Source organism: Rhagoletis pomonella, unplaced genomic scaffold, assembly GCF_013731165.1.
Source record: "Rhagoletis pomonella isolate Grant_MI unplaced genomic scaffold, Rhpom_1.0 Rhpom_scaffold_00011, whole genome shotgun sequence".
Lineage (NCBI taxonomy): Eukaryota > Metazoa > Arthropoda > Insecta > Diptera > Tephritidae > Rhagoletis > Rhagoletis pomonella.
Window position 1 is genome coordinate 14900460 of NW_023458565.1, and position 16791 is coordinate 14917250.

General features: G+C 36.3%; 3 protein-coding genes and 1 non-coding gene across 8 annotated transcripts; 3 read left to right on the top strand and 1 right to left on the bottom strand.

Annotated features, from left to right (window-relative positions):
- The first annotated feature begins 4739 nt into the window (after positions 1–4739).
- On the top strand, positions 4740–6735 carry LOC118746671 (peroxisomal membrane protein PMP34). Of its 4 annotated transcripts, none has more exons than XM_036480548.1 (5): positions 4740–5054; positions 5108–5368; positions 5441–5501; positions 5730–5886; positions 5949–6735. In XM_036480548.1, exons 2-5 carry the CDS (start codon positions 5297–5299, stop codon positions 6607–6609), a joined length of 951 nt encoding a protein of 316 aa, XP_036336441.1. In that variant the 5' UTR covers positions 4740–5054; positions 5108–5296; the 3' UTR covers positions 6610–6735. The 4 variants fall into 4 exon arrangements, with proteins under 4 accessions (XP_036336441.1, XP_036336443.1, XP_036336442.1 ...); XM_036480550.1 differs by having other exon boundaries at positions 5130–5368; XM_036480549.1 differs by having other exon boundaries at positions 4740–5050.
- Positions 6736–6805: 70 nt separating this feature from the next.
- Positions 6806–7948, bottom strand: LOC118746672 (THUMP domain-containing protein 1 homolog). The gene has a single exon (XM_036480551.1). It carries the CDS (start codon positions 7843–7845, stop codon positions 6901–6903), a length of 945 nt encoding a protein of 314 aa, XP_036336444.1. The 5' UTR covers positions 7846–7948; the 3' UTR covers positions 6806–6900.
- Positions 7949–9695: 1747 nt separating this feature from the next.
- LOC118746673 (splicing factor 3B subunit 3) lies at positions 9696–16767 on the top strand. 2 transcript variants are annotated; one of them, XM_036480552.1, is made up of 11 exons: positions 9696–9863; positions 10144–10384; positions 10611–10976; positions 11430–11904; positions 11973–12307; positions 13057–13364; positions 13594–15568; positions 15773–15837; positions 16067–16125; positions 16309–16365; positions 16538–16767. In XM_036480552.1, the coding sequence occupies exons 2-7, from the start codon at positions 10159–10161 to the stop codon at positions 15565–15567; spliced, it is 3684 nt and encodes a 1227-aa protein (XP_036336445.1). In that variant the 5' UTR covers positions 9696–9863; positions 10144–10158; the 3' UTR covers position 15568; positions 15773–15837; positions 16067–16125; positions 16309–16365; positions 16538–16767. The 2 variants fall into 2 exon arrangements, with proteins under 2 accessions (XP_036336445.1, XP_036336446.1); XM_036480553.1 differs by lacking the exon at positions 16309–16365.
- On the top strand, positions 15902–15984 carry LOC118747376. The gene has a single exon (XR_004993953.1). It is a non-coding gene; the product is annotated as a small nucleolar RNA Me28S-Gm3113 (small nucleolar RNA).
- Positions 16768–16791: the final 24 nt, after the last annotated feature.

Below are 16791 nucleotides of genomic sequence, written 5' to 3' on the forward strand. Positions count from 1 at the left end.
GATACATACATGTACACTAGACCGTACATACCACCTTATAAGTAAACAAAAAAAATGTGGCCGTACCACTGCTTAGCCTAAAGTATTTTTGGAACGCAATTTGGGAAAAAAAATTTCGCTGAACTTAGCGGTCGCCTTCTTAAATTTTTCGGTGCCAATTACATTCGACAATAGTGATGTGCTTTATTTTCGGTACCCAATACTTCCTTTTCGGTTGTCGCATACCGATTCAATACATCAAACTTTCGTCATAATAGGTCTTCGCTTTGGTGAATAGCACAATTATTTTTCTCGTGCTGCTCAAACATTCGCAATGGCTGAGTGAGCATAGCGCGGGCGTGCTGTTCGAGAGATCCGAGGTTCAAATCCTCTGGCGACGGAATTTTTTTCTTTGTTTTTTTAGTTTTTAGACTTTATTGTTTTCAGTATAAAATATATAAATATTTTTATTCTATTTAATTTTTGAAACTTAAATATTTTATGTAGATTGTATATTTAACCGACTTCAAAAACGGGGCGGTTAAGGTTATCAATTCAGCGGAATATCTTTTTGTTTGTATGTTACTGCATAACTCCTCAACAGACTTCTTTCTGTGAACTTAAACAGGGATCGATCGAACCCTCAAATTTTTTTTTTTTTTGATTTTTGATTTTTTTTGTATCTTTAGATTTTATTGCCTTAAAACGATAAGTACTTTTTAATGTCATTTAATTTTCAGAAACTATTTTTTTTCCTTTACTTAATTTCTTTTTCTTTTGGTTTTTGATTTTATTGCTTTAAAAATAATAATATGTTTTTTTTTAATTTCATTAAATTCTTAGAAACGTATTTTATTCGATGTTTTTTTTATTATTTTTTTTTTGTCTTTTCAATCAAATTTTTTTAATTTTTAGTTTTTTATTTTTTCTAGACTCAGGCGTATACGGTGAACTTTTCCGGTACGGTCTAATGTACGTATGTATGTATGTATATATGAATATACATGAAGTCAAATTAGAAATAAAGTATAATAACATCATTGTAATAAGTAAAGTCCGCAAGATGAGCCTAATTACCATTATTCATGCGCAACCAAGGCGATTGGGAAGCGCAACGTCGGTGCACGAGTTTGAATGTGCAATCACCTATTGTGTACAATATACTACTCATGTATGTGTGTATTTATGTACAAATGTATATACATAAGTATGTATATACACATGAAAGCATTGTAGTTGTTGCTTTTGATTACTTTAAAGTTTGCGTGTTGGCCTCTGGAGAGGACAGTGACTGATAGGTTCACAATCACCTTGTTTATAAATAAACTATATACTCACATATGTACATACATACATATGTACATATGTATGTAAATAAAAAATAAGAAAGTTTGAGCAATTACATAAAAAAATATATCGAATTATAAATTATTATTATTTATATTTAGAGCCATAAAAACCGCGCGTGGCCCTCCGCTCTATGAGGAGCATATCCAAGGGCTTTTTGTTCTAAATATCAAACGGACAAACACATGGCGATTCTGGCAATTGTCTTTCAGCCCACTACAGTCTTTCGAAAGAAAAACGTCTATCGTAAGGCATTTATCAATTCTCGCAACTATATTGAAAGCTCTGCTAAGTAGGAGGTCTTAGCGTTATGATGCCTTTTACTTAGCAATAAGTTTTCTAACAATAAACTAAAATTGAAAATTATATAAATTTTTCTTTTTAAAACAATAAAAACTAATAAATAAATAAAAAAAATATATTAAAAAATAAAAGGAAAATAAAGTAAAAAAAATATTTTTAAAAATTAAATGGCATTATTATTTTTTATTTTTTTTATTAAAGCTTATACAATGTTATTAACATATGTACAACCTAATCATGCAGCACTAGCATCAGAGGCTATCAGCTGTCCGTTGAATAAATATTTAGTTTTAAATTCTCCTCAGTAAATGGAAAAAAAAAAAATTTTATTAAAAAAGTATTTTTTCTTTTGAAAACAGTAAAATGTAAAATTTAAACTAGAAAAAGAAAAAAATTTTATGTATTTATATTTTTAAAACAAAATCTGAAAATTTAATTAATTAAGAGAAAAATTTTATTTAAATAAAACCAATATATTTTTCCTTTTAAAACAATAAGAATTAACAAAGAAAAGCAAATTAAATTAAAAAAGGGAAAATAACTTTCAAAAAATAAATGAAATTTAAAAAAAATCATTCTTTTAAACTCTAAATTTAGAAAATAAAAAAAGAAAAAAAATTTATTAAAAAGTAAATAAAAAATTGGTTTCTAAAAATCAAACTAAATTAAAAAAAATATTTTTATTTTTAAAACAATAAGATCTAAACATTAAAAGAAAATAAAATTAAGAAAGAAAAAATTTAAATAAAAAAGAAAAAATACATAGAATAAGTTTCAAAATTTTAAATTAAATTATAAAACCATATATTTGTCTTCTTAGAACATAAAATCTAAAAATTAAGCGAAAATTAAAATAGAAAAGGAAAGAAATTTAAATTAAAACACATAAAAAAGTATAAGTTCGGATGAAACCTATACCCGGCATAGGTATGTAACTTTCTCTAAACTGCCTTTGCATGATAAGCAGGGGTGTTTTTCCCGATTTCAAACGTTTTCGATAATATGCTGAGTTAGACGTAATGATATAATTGAACCAAGTTTGTTAGAAATCGATAAAGTGGTTATCGAGAACATGCACCTTTGTAGCCATAAGTGGGCGGTGCCACGCCCAGTTACTAAAAGTCTATAGCAGTCTTATTTATTGTTAAGTGATTTTTGTAACTATTAACTTGGAGTAAATTAGCGACCTCAGTTATTAAAATATCGGAGTTCTCGTATTTCTGAAATTTACCGTTATACGGGAGGCGGGTATAATCTTAGTCCGATTTGAATAATTTTCAACGAATTGCTTTTCTGTACCAAGGTTATTAAAAGCAGCGAGTTTGGTAGAAATTGATAAATCGGTTACCGAAATACACATTTGTGGTCATAAGGGGGCGGCGCCACACCCACTATCAAACAATTTATAATAACCAAATTTTCTGCTTAATGGTTATTGCAATAATCGATTCTAAGGAAATTAAATTCAGTAGTTACCGATTTATCGTAGTACCGTTATATGGTGGCAAGTCTTGTACCGAGTTTGGTAAGGATTGGTGAAACGGCTACTGAGATACAGCATTTCATCATAAGTGGGCGCGGCCACGCCAATTTTCCAAAAATTTCATTTCATTCATTAATTTGTACCAAAATTATATTATCGTAGTTTTTGCATTTTTCGAAAATACCGTTATATGGGATGTGGGCGTGGTTACAGCCCCTTGGATAAAGGACAACCTACATACTAAATTTCGTTGAAAGATCTCAACTTGTTGCTCGAGTTATCGTGTATACGGACGGACGGACGGGCAGGCACACATGGCCTAATCAGCTTCTCTATTCTCATAGATTTGCTGGAAATAAAAATGGATGAAAACATTGCCAAACTTGTGAGAATTATAAAAATCTCAATCACCGTGCTGGGCAGTTAAAATAAATAATAAATAAATTAAAATCAACCGAAAAACGTATACGGTGAAAACGCTGCCGCCGCAATTATAAGCCATTCCATATGCCTTTGTATGTTTTAATTTTGACAGCGGTTAACCGACGACCGCTTTAGCGCCGAGAGAAAGAGCAGTCTGTCGAAGGTAACTTCGTGCATTTTGGAGTTGTTTACAATCTGATCTCTTTCGTCCAGGTGCAACGGGTTTTCGAGGATTTCGCAGGGGAGAGAGTTAGGCTCCTTGTCGTGAAAAAGCGATAGATAGTTCGGAGAGGTAACTGTTTGTTTTCGAACACAGGTCATCAATTCTTACTTATATACTTAGAGTTGTTATGCCAGGCGAGCTGCTGCAAATGCCCATAATCCTGCTGCCACACCGAACAAAATGTGTGAAGAACTAGGAGCTGTTGGCTTGTCCTCGCTCGTGGGTAGCGTGTTGGTGGAGTTGTGGTTGTGTTATGTTGGAAGGTGGTCGTGTCGGGGTAGCGTTGTTTAGGTGAACTCCAGTGAGCCGTGGAAGCAGCCTGGGTATTTTGTGGGACCTGTAGGTGGTGTGTGTTGTGTTTCACTGAGGCAGTCGTGTCAGGGGGTCACAAAAGTCGTTGTCTACTGTCAGTGACTTCTAAGGCCTGATCAGGTTCTAAGGTAACTCCATCCGTTGCAGGTAATGCCGCTGACTGAAGTGGAGTTTTGGTGTAATCGTCTCTGTAGGTTTCTGGTCGAGGGATTGACCCGATGCCAGCCTTAAGCAGAAGAATGCGGAGCAGTTGTTGCCCCACTTGGTCGGGTATAACCCGAGTCATTTCGATGTGTAGAAACGGCTTTCGTGGGAACGACTTTCAAGTTGATCACACATACTGCTTGTCAAAATTCATTTGAATTGACAGCTGTGACGTAAGCTGCACCCAACTTCATAGTCAATTTTAGTTTCAAAATGCCGTCGTCAAGGAAAGAACTTAAACTTCTCCCCTCGCTCCACCTCGCTCCAGAACTTGAATTTACAATCAGCCTCTTCGCCCAAAAAAAAATGGCTCGAATCTTTCCATACACCCATAGTGAATACACGGAAGCGAAAAAAACGATTTAGGGCGAAAATGATTATTTCTGAATAAAACCTAGAGTACTGGAACAAACGAAAAATAAACCAAATGTACTAATAGTTGCAACTCTGATGTTTGGAAGTTCCCAACACAAAGCAACCCTAATAAAGACCGGCAATAAAACGCAAAACGCGAAAAATCCGGTTTTTGTGTTTACGTCTGTTTATTTCCTCTTTCTGAGTCAAATAAATCAACAAGAGCTGCAATTGTTTAATAAGCGGGAGCTATTTGAATCATTGGCTATTATCGCTATTTTTACGTTCCCACGACAGCCTGGTCTACGTAACCGGAACAACCCAAATTTATATTCGGCAAAGGACTCCAGCACCACTTCCCATAAACTCTTTGGGGAACTTGTATGCTGCTACAACAACAACAACCGCTAATTTTAGTAATAGCAAGTAGAATCTAAACAAAATAATACGATTAAAATAGTAATATTTAATTTTTGCAGTTGGTGGCAAAACTTGCCAAAGGTGTCTATGCGGAGCGTGTAGCATTGGCGAAACCCGATGGTGCTAACTTGCACAGCAATTTGAACAGGAAAAATTTCGGTTCTGCATAATACTGATTAATTTGTGGATAAGCACTTCAAACATTGACCAAAGTCCAACCTAGGAGAACGAGTTGCAGTTTGACCAAAATGGTTGCCCAATCTAAGTTGAGCCAAGTATTTAATTACCGATCTTGGGTACACGCCGTGTCAGGAGCTGCGGTAGGTGTTTATTTTTATAGTCAGGAAGAAGATAAGATGACTTTTTATTCTATACCTGTATTTTAATTCTAGGGCGGTTGCATTGCTATGAGCACATTTTACCCACTTGACACGGTGCGCTCCCGACTACAGCGTAAGTTAAATTGATTAATGAGATGATGGACTTTGCTCTATTGTGTGAGCGTTATATAAAAAAAATAAGCGGTATAAATTTGCATGCGAAATTTTTTAAATTTCTTTTGTTTGCTTTTTTATATGTACAAATGTACATACATATATTTAGGTGTGTATGCATTTATGTAATTTCAAAATTCCTTTCTACATATAAAAATCAGTATAAAATTTCGTTGAATGATTTCAGTGGAAGATCCGGACAAAATTGGTGCGGCGCGAAGCCCCACACAAGTTATTAAGGAGATAGTACTCGGCGAGGGCTTTCAAGCATTGTATCGCGGTTTGGGCCCGGTGCTCCAAAGTTTGTGCATTTCTAACTTTGTATATTTCTATACATTTCACAGGTGTGTTTTTTTTTATTTATAACCAGATCTTTTAACAATTAAACATATTTTTCCATTCGCAGTTTGAAGGCCCTATCTGCCGATGGCAAGCAGCAATCTGCATTAAGAGATCTTTTCTTGGGTTCAATTGCCGGCATTCTAAACGTGTTATGCACCACTCCATTTTGGGTTGTAAACACGCGCGTTCGAATGCGTAATGTAGCTGGTACATCAGATGATGTTAACAAATATTATAAAAGCTTGATCGGTGGACTAATTTATGTTGCTAAAACTGAAGGAATTCGTGGTTTATGGTCTGGTACTATACCGTCGCTAATACTCGTCTCTAATCCTGCATTGCAATTTATGATGTATGAACTGTTGAAACGAAATCTGATGAAGTTCACAGCCACTGATATTTCGAGTTTAGGTTTCTTTGGGATTGGTGCCCTTGCCAAAGCATTTGCTACAGTTCTTACTTATCCGCTACAGTTAGTACAGACAAAACAACGCCATCGCACAAATCAATCGTCTACAACAAAGCATACGTCAAGTGATGCCAGCATGGTGGAAATAATGTTAAGCATATTGAAGCATCAAGGATTTAAGGGACTTTTCCGTGGTTTGGAAGCAAAAATATTACAAACAGTGCTGACTGCAGCCCTTATGTTTATGGCCTATGAGAAAATTGTATCTACTGTTGGTGTTTTGTTGAAGAAACCGCCAACTACTGTGCTCAAGTAGATTTTTTGATTTATAATATGGGTGTCCTATTATACAGATCCATTTCCAAAATAGTTTTATCTGGGTGTGATTAGTAAATATAATTTTTGTTATCTAATAAAGTTTGATCCTAAAATATGGTAATAATTTGTGTACGTATGAATACGTTTTATAATGTACTTCTGTTGAGTTAAAAGGGTTTGAGACTCACAGACACTAGATTTCACAAATCAATATATTAGCCTAGCTGGAAAAAATATATACTATATGTAGGTACATATGTATATCTTAAGACATTTAATTTAATGTAATTCATTCGGGCGCTGCCTCTTTGTCTTCCTGTGTTTCCTCCGCCAGGATACCGTTTTTACCATTTTCATTGTCTTCATTTACTTCAACAACATCTGAAACTGCTTGGTCTGTTTCTTCCCCGTTTTTAACGTCAGTAGTATCATTTTCTTTAACATTTGCCAACTCCACTAAGTTATATTTTTTATACTTCAAGTAGCCATCCAAAACGCTAAGGCAGCATAATCCCTTAATCACCTCAACTACTATAGTTTTTTCCGCTTGTTTCAAGTCCACACGATTTTTTATATTCTTCGATTGCACCAACGCTGCCAGCTCATGAATAACATCTTCACGTTTTACATCATTGTTGTAACGCTTATTAAAGACAATTGCAAATGTAGTTCCATCTTTGAGAAAATACTTATCAAAAAGTTCACCGCCGGTGCTAGTGATATCTGCTAAATTGGCGCGGCAGACCATTTCCACAGGTACAAGCCTTAGCAAAAAGCGTGTTTTTTGTTCACGTGTGTCTGCAATATCGTTGATAATACGTGCTCCCAGTTCTACCGGATCGGGCAGTGTGGTGCGAATAAATAGACAATTTGTGGCTCCAGTATCTACTGCTTGGAAACGTTGTTTAACAGCACCCTTGGCATTTTGCTTGGATGCTTTTGAGGCGTCGATTTCTTTCTGTAGGTCATCTGCTATATCACCAACTTCCTCTGACTCCACATCCTTGTCCAAGGCGGACGTTGGAATTCCTTCCTTTGCATTTGGACCATATAGCTCGTCCGCATATTGGTTAAGTACGTTATAAGCTTCACGTACACAGTCCCTCTCGCGGAAGTTACAGGTGGCTAAAAACCCACGCTGCCCTACTTCTAGGAACTGTCGCTTGCTTGGCTTAAAATAGTTCTTTTGCTTGTAATGCGAGAACTTTTGTTTCTTTAACGAAGGAGCACTCATTTTGTGAATTATTTGAAATTAGCAAAAATAAGATGATTGTTTTTGTTTTGGAATGAAAGCGGCATGCCGTTGACAGGGCTGCCAGCTATACCTAGCAATGAAGTGCGATATTGAGTATAAAAAAGTGTTAAAATGTGCCAAATAGAAGAATAAAGGTGCCAAAAAGGTGTAGATAGTTTTAGATGAGAAAAGAAATTCCCGCAAAGGATTTAACAAACATTTTTTGCAATATTACAATTTTTTAAAAGTGCCGTTTTGGCACTTTATGCCAAATTGTAAAATTAAGTGCCATTTGAAGTAAAATAGGGCCAAAAAACCGCACGGTTTGAGTGAAGATGGCAGCCCTGGCCGTTGAAGAAGAACCGTTTCGTAGATGCAGTGTTGCATTTTTTTGAATTAACCCAAAAAATCGGCAGCTAACGCCAAAATATTTCAGTAAAACACAATTTTACACAATTTTAGTTTTTATGAATTCCTTTATAATAGACCACAAATAAAAATAAAACACTGGAGAAAAACAGGTTTAAAGTTTTGAATGTACATATACTGCCATAGTAAAAATAAAAACATATTTTATTCTAGTGACCTACTGGTAATCGGTCTAGCTATGAAATTTGTATACGCAACAGACGCGACGGATTTGTATACGAACATGTGGCGGTCATTTTGGCATACTTAAATCTATTTTTTATTATTATTTTTTTTTATTGTGACACTCTTGCAACAAATGTACGAAGTGTACTTTCAGAAATTCCACGCACAAATCTCAGAGAACAAATCCACAACAAGCTTTTCAGGCATTCAACGCAGAATGATTGAACACAGAATTGGCGGCGATGACATTTATTATTATGGCGTATTTAACAAGGTGTTGATAGCCGTATATAAGTAAAAAATTACACTAACAAATTATACGCAGATATCCATACTGTCATTGGTAGGAGTTACAGCAATCACATAATTTTGACGTAATGCCCTCCAACTCGTTTTAATTGTGCTAAATCGTAAAAATATATATTTACAGCAAGAATTAATAATGAAAATGTGAAAAAATGTGATTTGTGTGAAAGTGTTAAGGCCCGTTTACATAGAACTTTGGCGTTGCGTTGGCGTTGGCGTCGCTTCAACAGCTGACTATGAATACATGAATTCAAATGCAGCCGTCCACATAGCCAAAATTCGACAACGCTCACGCCAACACAAAGCAAAAAGATGGCCAACTCTCAACTTTTCGCGTGCGTCGCTCGTCAGCTGTTGCGAATAAATAAAATTATGTGAAATATTTTTCCTTTTTAATCAAGTGCGGGCAAGAAATATCGTTTTTAATGCAATTATTGATATGAAATATTAATTTATCTGTCGTTAATATGTTAATTTAGTGGCCCAAGGATTCGCCGCCAAGCGTTCATTGTAGCAAGCATACTTTTAACGTGCGTTCTGTCAAACCAACGCCAACGCCAACGCAACGCCAAAGTTGTATGTAAACGGGCCTTTAGTGAATTTCAGAGCATTTGAAGTTTCTGAGGCGTCGTTTTTTATTGGAGACCGAAATTGTCAAAATCGGTAAAACCAAATTAGTGGTATGTCGGACGGCGCCACCTTTGTTCGCTGCCTCGTGGCATTCAGCTACACAATTCAGTTATTGTGAAAGCCTGTAAAGTGCCAAGCGCCCGAAATGCTCGTCGTGGAATTGTACCAGAACCAAAAAATCTTGTGTCTTTCGTTCAAGGAGTTGTACTCTCAGGATTGACGCAAATACAACCCTAATTAAAATTTTATTTCGTTGTAGGCAACTCTAAAAATAGCAGCCAACTTCATAATCATCCTTTTCATTGTCCTCTTTGGCCGGTTTTTCGTTCATTTCAATTTCGTCCGTCAATGGAGAAGGTCTGTTTCTGTGCTTTCGGAATTTCTTCCGTGTAAAATTTAACAAGATGGCCATTAGCTGGCTGTACTCCAGATAAATCTTTTCACATCCATATCAAAACGATGAACAATTTTGGGAATAAGAACGAAAGGTAATATATTAGTAAGCGATCTAAGCGAATGATCCAGTATTTTAGCAAAGTTAATTTTTTGCACGATGTATCTCCAGAGACACGGAAACGTCCGCGCTTTGGTCGCAATTTTTAACGTGCTAAATTAAAAAAAATTGCTACTCATTTGCATCGTTAGGTTACACCGAATTCTCATACTGTAACCATGGTATTCCAGAGTAGGACAATTGAAACAACTAGGACCGTATAGTGAGGAATTCTTGCATGTTGTCCTAACCTCAAATTTTTCTTTTGCTTGTAGGTGAATTGATACAAAATGTATTTATACAATTTGACCTTACAAAAAAGCACTGGCATTACACATGCCGTGCATGGAAACTTCTCTGGTGGAAAGCAGCAGGAGGTAATACTTTCACGTGGCAAATCACTTGAGTTAGTACGTCCAGATTCAAATACGGGCAAAGTGCACACTGTTTTGTCCGTGGAGGTCTTTGGGTGCATACGTGCTTTGATGTCTTTCAGACTGACTGGTGGCACTAAGGGTAAGTCCGAAACTATTTTAAATACAATTATGTAGCACAAATCCCTATCGAAGATTCACACATAATTGAATACTTCAATAAGACTTTAATAACCGTCTAAGTGCAAAAGCAAATAACTCGGCGTCGCATTTGATATGGCTCTGTGCCATATTGAACTGAAACTCTGAGAAACAACTAAAAATTGTTAATGAATATCTTATTAACAAGCAATATTTTTGTCAAATAGATTATATAGTCGTTGGCTCTGATTCTGGTCGTATTGTGATTCTTGAGTACAATCCAACCAAAAATTCTCTTGAAAAAGTCCATCAAGAAACATTTGGCAAATCAGGCTGTCGACGAATTGTACCAGGCCAATATTTTGCCATCGATCCTAAAGGCCGTGCAGTAATGATTGGTGCTGTTGAGAAACAAAAGTTGGCTTACATACTTAATCGTGACACACAGGCGCGTCTCACAATATCTTCTCCTTTAGAAGCACATAAATCCAATACGCTCACTTATCATATGGTTGGAGTTGATGTCGGTTTTGATAACCCATTATTCGCATGTTTGGAAATCGATTACGAAGAAGCAGATAATGATCCAACAGGTTAGTATTATTTAATTCTAGGAATAATTTTATTTGATACTGCACTTTTTAGACATGCCAGCTGAGAAGATTAAATACGTCTCAATTGGCCAGGCAAAGTGCTAAAAAAAATATGGCTTCTGAACCATTGGTATTTGTATCATATTTTTTTGCAAATACTTCACTGATATGTCGTCAACAGTTTTAATAAAAATTATTTTCTATGTAAATCAAATCCCCACTAGTATGTTGTCCGCACTTTTAAGACATGCCAGCTAAGTGAGATCAACAAAACTTAACTGGCTTGGCAAAGTGCTATAAAAATAATTAGCATCTGAACCATTGGTACTTGCATAAAATTAAACGCAATTACTTCACTGATATGATGTTTACAAGAAGCCATTATTATAATTGTTATGAAAAGTAATTTGGTGAATATATTTCTAAAGTGTGATTAAATTGTTTTAATTACAGGCGAAGCTGCACAACGCACGCAACAAACATTGACATTCTATGAACTAGATCTCGGTCTCAATCACGTGGTGCGCAAGTATTCGGAACCACTTGAGGAACATGCAAACTTTTTGATTTCTGTACCTGGAGGCAATGATGGTCCCTCTGGTGTTTTGATTTGCTCAGAAAATTATCTTACATATAAAAATTTGGGTGATCAGCATGATATTCGTTGTCCCATACCACGTCGTCGTAACGATTTGGATGATCCTGATCGTGGCATGATATTCATTTGTTCGGCCACACATCGCACAAAGAGCATGTATTTCTTCTTGGTACAGACCGAACAGGGTGACATATTTAAAGTTACGCTTGAGACAGATGACGATGTTGTATCTGAGATCAAACTCAAATATTTTGATACGGTACCACCCGCTATTTCAATGTGTGTTTTGAAGACGGGTTTCCTCTTTGTAGCATGTGAATTTGGCAACCAGTAAGTAAAAAAAAAAAACCGTTTTGAGGTTTGAAATTTATTTCAAGTGCCCATTCTTGTATTTGTAGTTATCTCTATCAAATTGCGCATCTCGGCGATGATGACGACGAGCCAGAATTCAGCTCGGCTATGCCACTCGAAGAAGGCGAAACTTTCTTTTTTGCCCCACGACCCCTTAAAAATCTCGTTATGGTCGATGAAATGCCTTCTTTTGCTCCTATAATTTCATCGCAAGTTGCCGATTTGGCCAACGAGGATACGCCACAACTTTATGTGCTATGCGGCAGAGGTCCACGCTCATCGTTGCGTGTCTTGCGACATGGCTTAGAAGTTAGTGAAATGGCTGTATCGGAATTGCCGGGCAATCCTAACGCTGTATGGACTGTTAAGAAACGTATTGACGGTTAGTGCGAATGCATATTTATTATATTATACTGTACCTTAAGGAATGTGACTTAAAAATGCAAGTTAAATGCGCGTACGCTGTGCGTATTGCTTGTATTTTGCCTATATTTGTCAGTATTTTTAATGTAAACTGGTGTCTTTGATGCTTATGTACGTGTAAACTGTCATATCCTTTCCCTAATTCACACATCCCTATCCTTTATATCATAACCAGAACCTAAAAAGCTTTAGTCCTAAATGCAAAGGAACCTAATTAGAAGAACATAAAAATCAAACACCAGTTCTCTTCTATTTCAGGCGGTTAACTCTTGCATTGTTTTGTGCCGGTCGGCGTGATTGTCGAGTTACTTGTGCATAAAATTTAACTGAAATGATTTAATTATATACACATGTCAAATATATTACTGAGCATGTGTACAATTAGTTAAATTGTAGTAAATAGCAACACAAATATAGGTAAGGCAACATTTTTCAAAACAACTGATCTCGAATCAGTGTAAGCTTGAAGCTGATACGAAAATACAACAGATACTAAACAAAGCGATAATAAAAGAAATTGTTGGCAATGAATACATGATGTTACTTTTCCGTGTTTCAACTGAATTACTTTGATTAAACTTTTAAGATTATCTGATTATTCATTGTCGACAAATAGTATATTCTTATCTATTTTAAAGTTAAATATTCCTATGTATGGCACACAAATTCTCAGTATGCGTTTCGAATTTTTCGAATTATCTCTTGCAGACGAATTTGACGCTTATATCATAGTCTCATTTGTGAATGCTACATTGGTTTTGAGCATTGGGGAGACCGTGGAGGAAGTAACAGATAGCGGTTTCCTTGGTACCACTCCAACTTTGAGCTGTTCCTCTTTGGGTGATGATGCGTTGGTTCAAGTATATCCCGATGGTATTCGTCATATACGCTCCGATAAGCGTGTGAATGAATGGAAAGCCCCTGGCAAGAAATCAATTACAAAATGTGCGGTAAATCAGCGCCAAGTAGTGATCACGCTTTCGGGAAGAGAACTCGTTTACTTCGAAATGGATGCGGTAAGTGAATAACGCACGGGTTAAAAATTTTGACTAAAAAAAATATATATATGTACATATGCATATAAAAAAAAAATAAAAGAAATTGGATGATGACAAAAACACGATAAAGAACAATCATGTTGAGACACTTTGTGTCCTGCAGTGCTGACTATAAATAAAAAAAAAAAAATGTTTCCCTCAAGTGTTCCGTAAAAACAGTACTAACCTTGATCTTTCCTACTTTCAGACTGGTGAACTCAACGAATATACTGAGCGATCAGAAATGCCCAACGAAATCATGTGCATGGCACTCGGACAAGTGCCAGAGGGCGAGCAGCGGTCATGGTTTTTGGCTGTTGGTTTGGCTGACAACACTGTACGCATTATCTCGCTGGATCCAAATGATTGTCTTTCACCCTGTTCAATGCAAGCTTTGCCATCACCTGCCGAATCGCTTTGCATTGTCGAAATGGGACACACGGAGAGCACAACGAGTGCCGCAAATGAGGAGCCAGGCGAACGCAATACCAATACCTCAACAAAGGGTACAATTTATCTTAATATTGGTCTTAGCAATGGTGTGCTGTTGCGTACTGTCTTAGATCCAGTATCTGGCGACTTGGTCGATTCCCGTACACGTTATCTTGGCTCACGTCCCGTGAAGCTCTTTCGCATACGTATGCAAGGCTCTGAAGCCGTACTTGCAATGTCTAGTCGCACTTGGCTTTCATACTATCATCAGAATCGTTTCCATCTAACACCCTTATCATATGAAACGCTGGAATACGCTTCGGGATTCTCTAGTGAACAGTGTAGTGAAGGTATCGTCGCCATCTCAACGAATACGTTGCGTATTTTGGCCTTGGAAAAATTGGGTGCAGTATTTAACCAGGTTTCTTTCCCTCTCGAATACACGCCACGCGCTTTTGCTATTCACCCAGATACCGGACGCATGATTATTGCTGAGACTGATCACAATGCTTACACAGATGAGACAAAGAATGCACGTAAACAGCAAATGGCAGAAGAAATGCGCATGGCCGCCGGTGATGAGGAACGCGAGTTGGCCAACGAGATGGCAAATGCATTTATTAGCGAAGTTTTGCCTGAGGAAACTTTTTCGTCACCCAAGGCGGGTCTGGGTTTGTGGGCCTCGCAAATACGTGGTTTGGATCCTATTCATGGTCAAACGTTATTCAAAATCCCACTTGTCCAAAATGAATCAATCATGTCCATGTGCGTTCTCAAGTTTAATATCGCCGCCGATGGTCGCTATTATTTGGTAGTTGGTGTGGCGAAAGAATTGCAGTTGAATCCACGCATAACAAACGGTGGTTGCATTGACGTTTACAAGATCGATCCTACCTGCTCTAATTTAGAGTTTATGCATCGCACTGAAATCGAAGAAATACCTGGAGCTTTGGCAGGTTTTCAAGGTCGATTATTGGCTGGCTGTGGTCGTATTTTGCGTATCTACGATTTGGGAAAGAAGAAGATGCTGCGAAAATGTGAGAATAAACACATTCCATACCAGATTGTTAATATACAAGCTATGGGACATCGTGTTTATGTGTCCGATGTGCAGGAATCTGTATTCTTTGTACGTTATAAACGCGCTGAAAATCAGCTTATAATATTCGCTGACGATACACATCCACGCTGGGTGACCGCCACCACATTGCTGGACTACGATACCATTGCAATCGCTGATAAATTCGGCAACATGAGTATACAGCGGCTACCACACTCTGTGACTGATGACGTAGACGAAGATCCAACCGGCACTAAATCGCTGTGGGACCGTGGATTACTCTCGGGTGCCTCACAAAAGTCTGAGAACATTTCCTCATTCCATGTGGGTGAAGTCATTATGTCACTGCAGAAGGCAACTTTAATACCTGGTGGCTCCGAAGCATTAATTTATGCGACTCTCAGCGGAACTGTGGGTGCTTTTGTGCCTTTTACTAGTCGCGAAGACTTCGACTTCTTTCAACATTTGGAGATGCATATGCGCAATGAAAATCCGCCATTATGTGGGCGCGATCATTTAAGCTACCGAAGTTCATACTATACTGTAAAAAATGTGCTGGATGGCGATTTGTGCGAGCAGTACTTGTCCATTGATCCGGCTAAGCAGAAAACCATCGCAAGCGATATGTTCCGCACGCCCAATCAGATATGCAAAAAGCTGGAAGATATACGCACGCGCTACGCTTTCTAAGGTGAGTTTATTTTGAATATTAACAATTCGATGATTTATTTCTCCAATTGACATGATGACCTCGTTCTAAAGACACATATGTTAGAACCTGAAATCGAATGATTACACCAATCCGAACTTACGAACTGATTTTTTCCTTTTAATTTTATTTGGTTCTAAATTTTTCTTTTTTCCATGAACTAATAAAACTATTTTCTGTTTGCAGGTGTTTGATGGTGAGCGCTGCTGACTTGTAAATCCAGAAGCCTATCATTAATAATTTAGTTAGCGGTAAATTAAATTTTAACTTCAAAATGTATTACGTATATAGAGAAGTTTTGAAATGCAAATTTTAAATATTTGCGTGATGATTAGTGATTTACCTTGGGACACCTATGAAAAGCCTGTGATTAGTGTAAATTTGTTTTACTGAAATTTTCGAAACTTCTATGTATACTATACTTTGCTTTAAGTAAACTCAGCATTTACTAAAAATCTTTTTTTTTTTTCCTTTTTACAGTTAAGTGTATACCCTATGGAAGATCATCCCTCATGCATACTTTAATTGGCGTTTATTAGGTTAGTATAGAAATTAAATGGCATTTATATTTGTTGAATACTAGTGATGAGCAACGATTTACCTTGGGACACCTATGAAATCATTTGATTAGTGTAAATTTTTTAACTGATGCGCGCAGTACACATTTATCTAATATCTACTTAAAAAAAACTGTTCTCAATACGTTTTTTTTATATTTGCAGTTTAATTGGCTCTAATTTAATTTATAAATTTAAGGAAGCAGTTGAGTTCGTTAAAAGGTAATTTTTATATTTTATTTTTAACTTTCACTTTCAATTTCGTGAAGATTCAAATATGTTAGACTTATGAAATTATTTGATTAAAAATTGTCTCTGATATTGATATTACATGCAAACTATTTTAACCAAACGTATTTTTTTATTAATGAGTTTTTTCTCAATTTTTTTGCAGATCTCAACAGCAATTGTATATTTTTATTGAAAAAAACAACCACTCATGACTGCCCATTTCAAGATAAATATTTCAAACCGTATGGTTATTAGATATTAATTAAGCTACTTTCTATAACTATTGTAGTTACGCATTTAGATTTACTTCGATTAGTCAGCATTTGTAGTATTGAAGTGACTGAACAAACCTAAAATTAATTATTAAAGGTAAATAAATAAAAAGATAAAACTGTAAAAAATGCGTGTCCTTTTTCA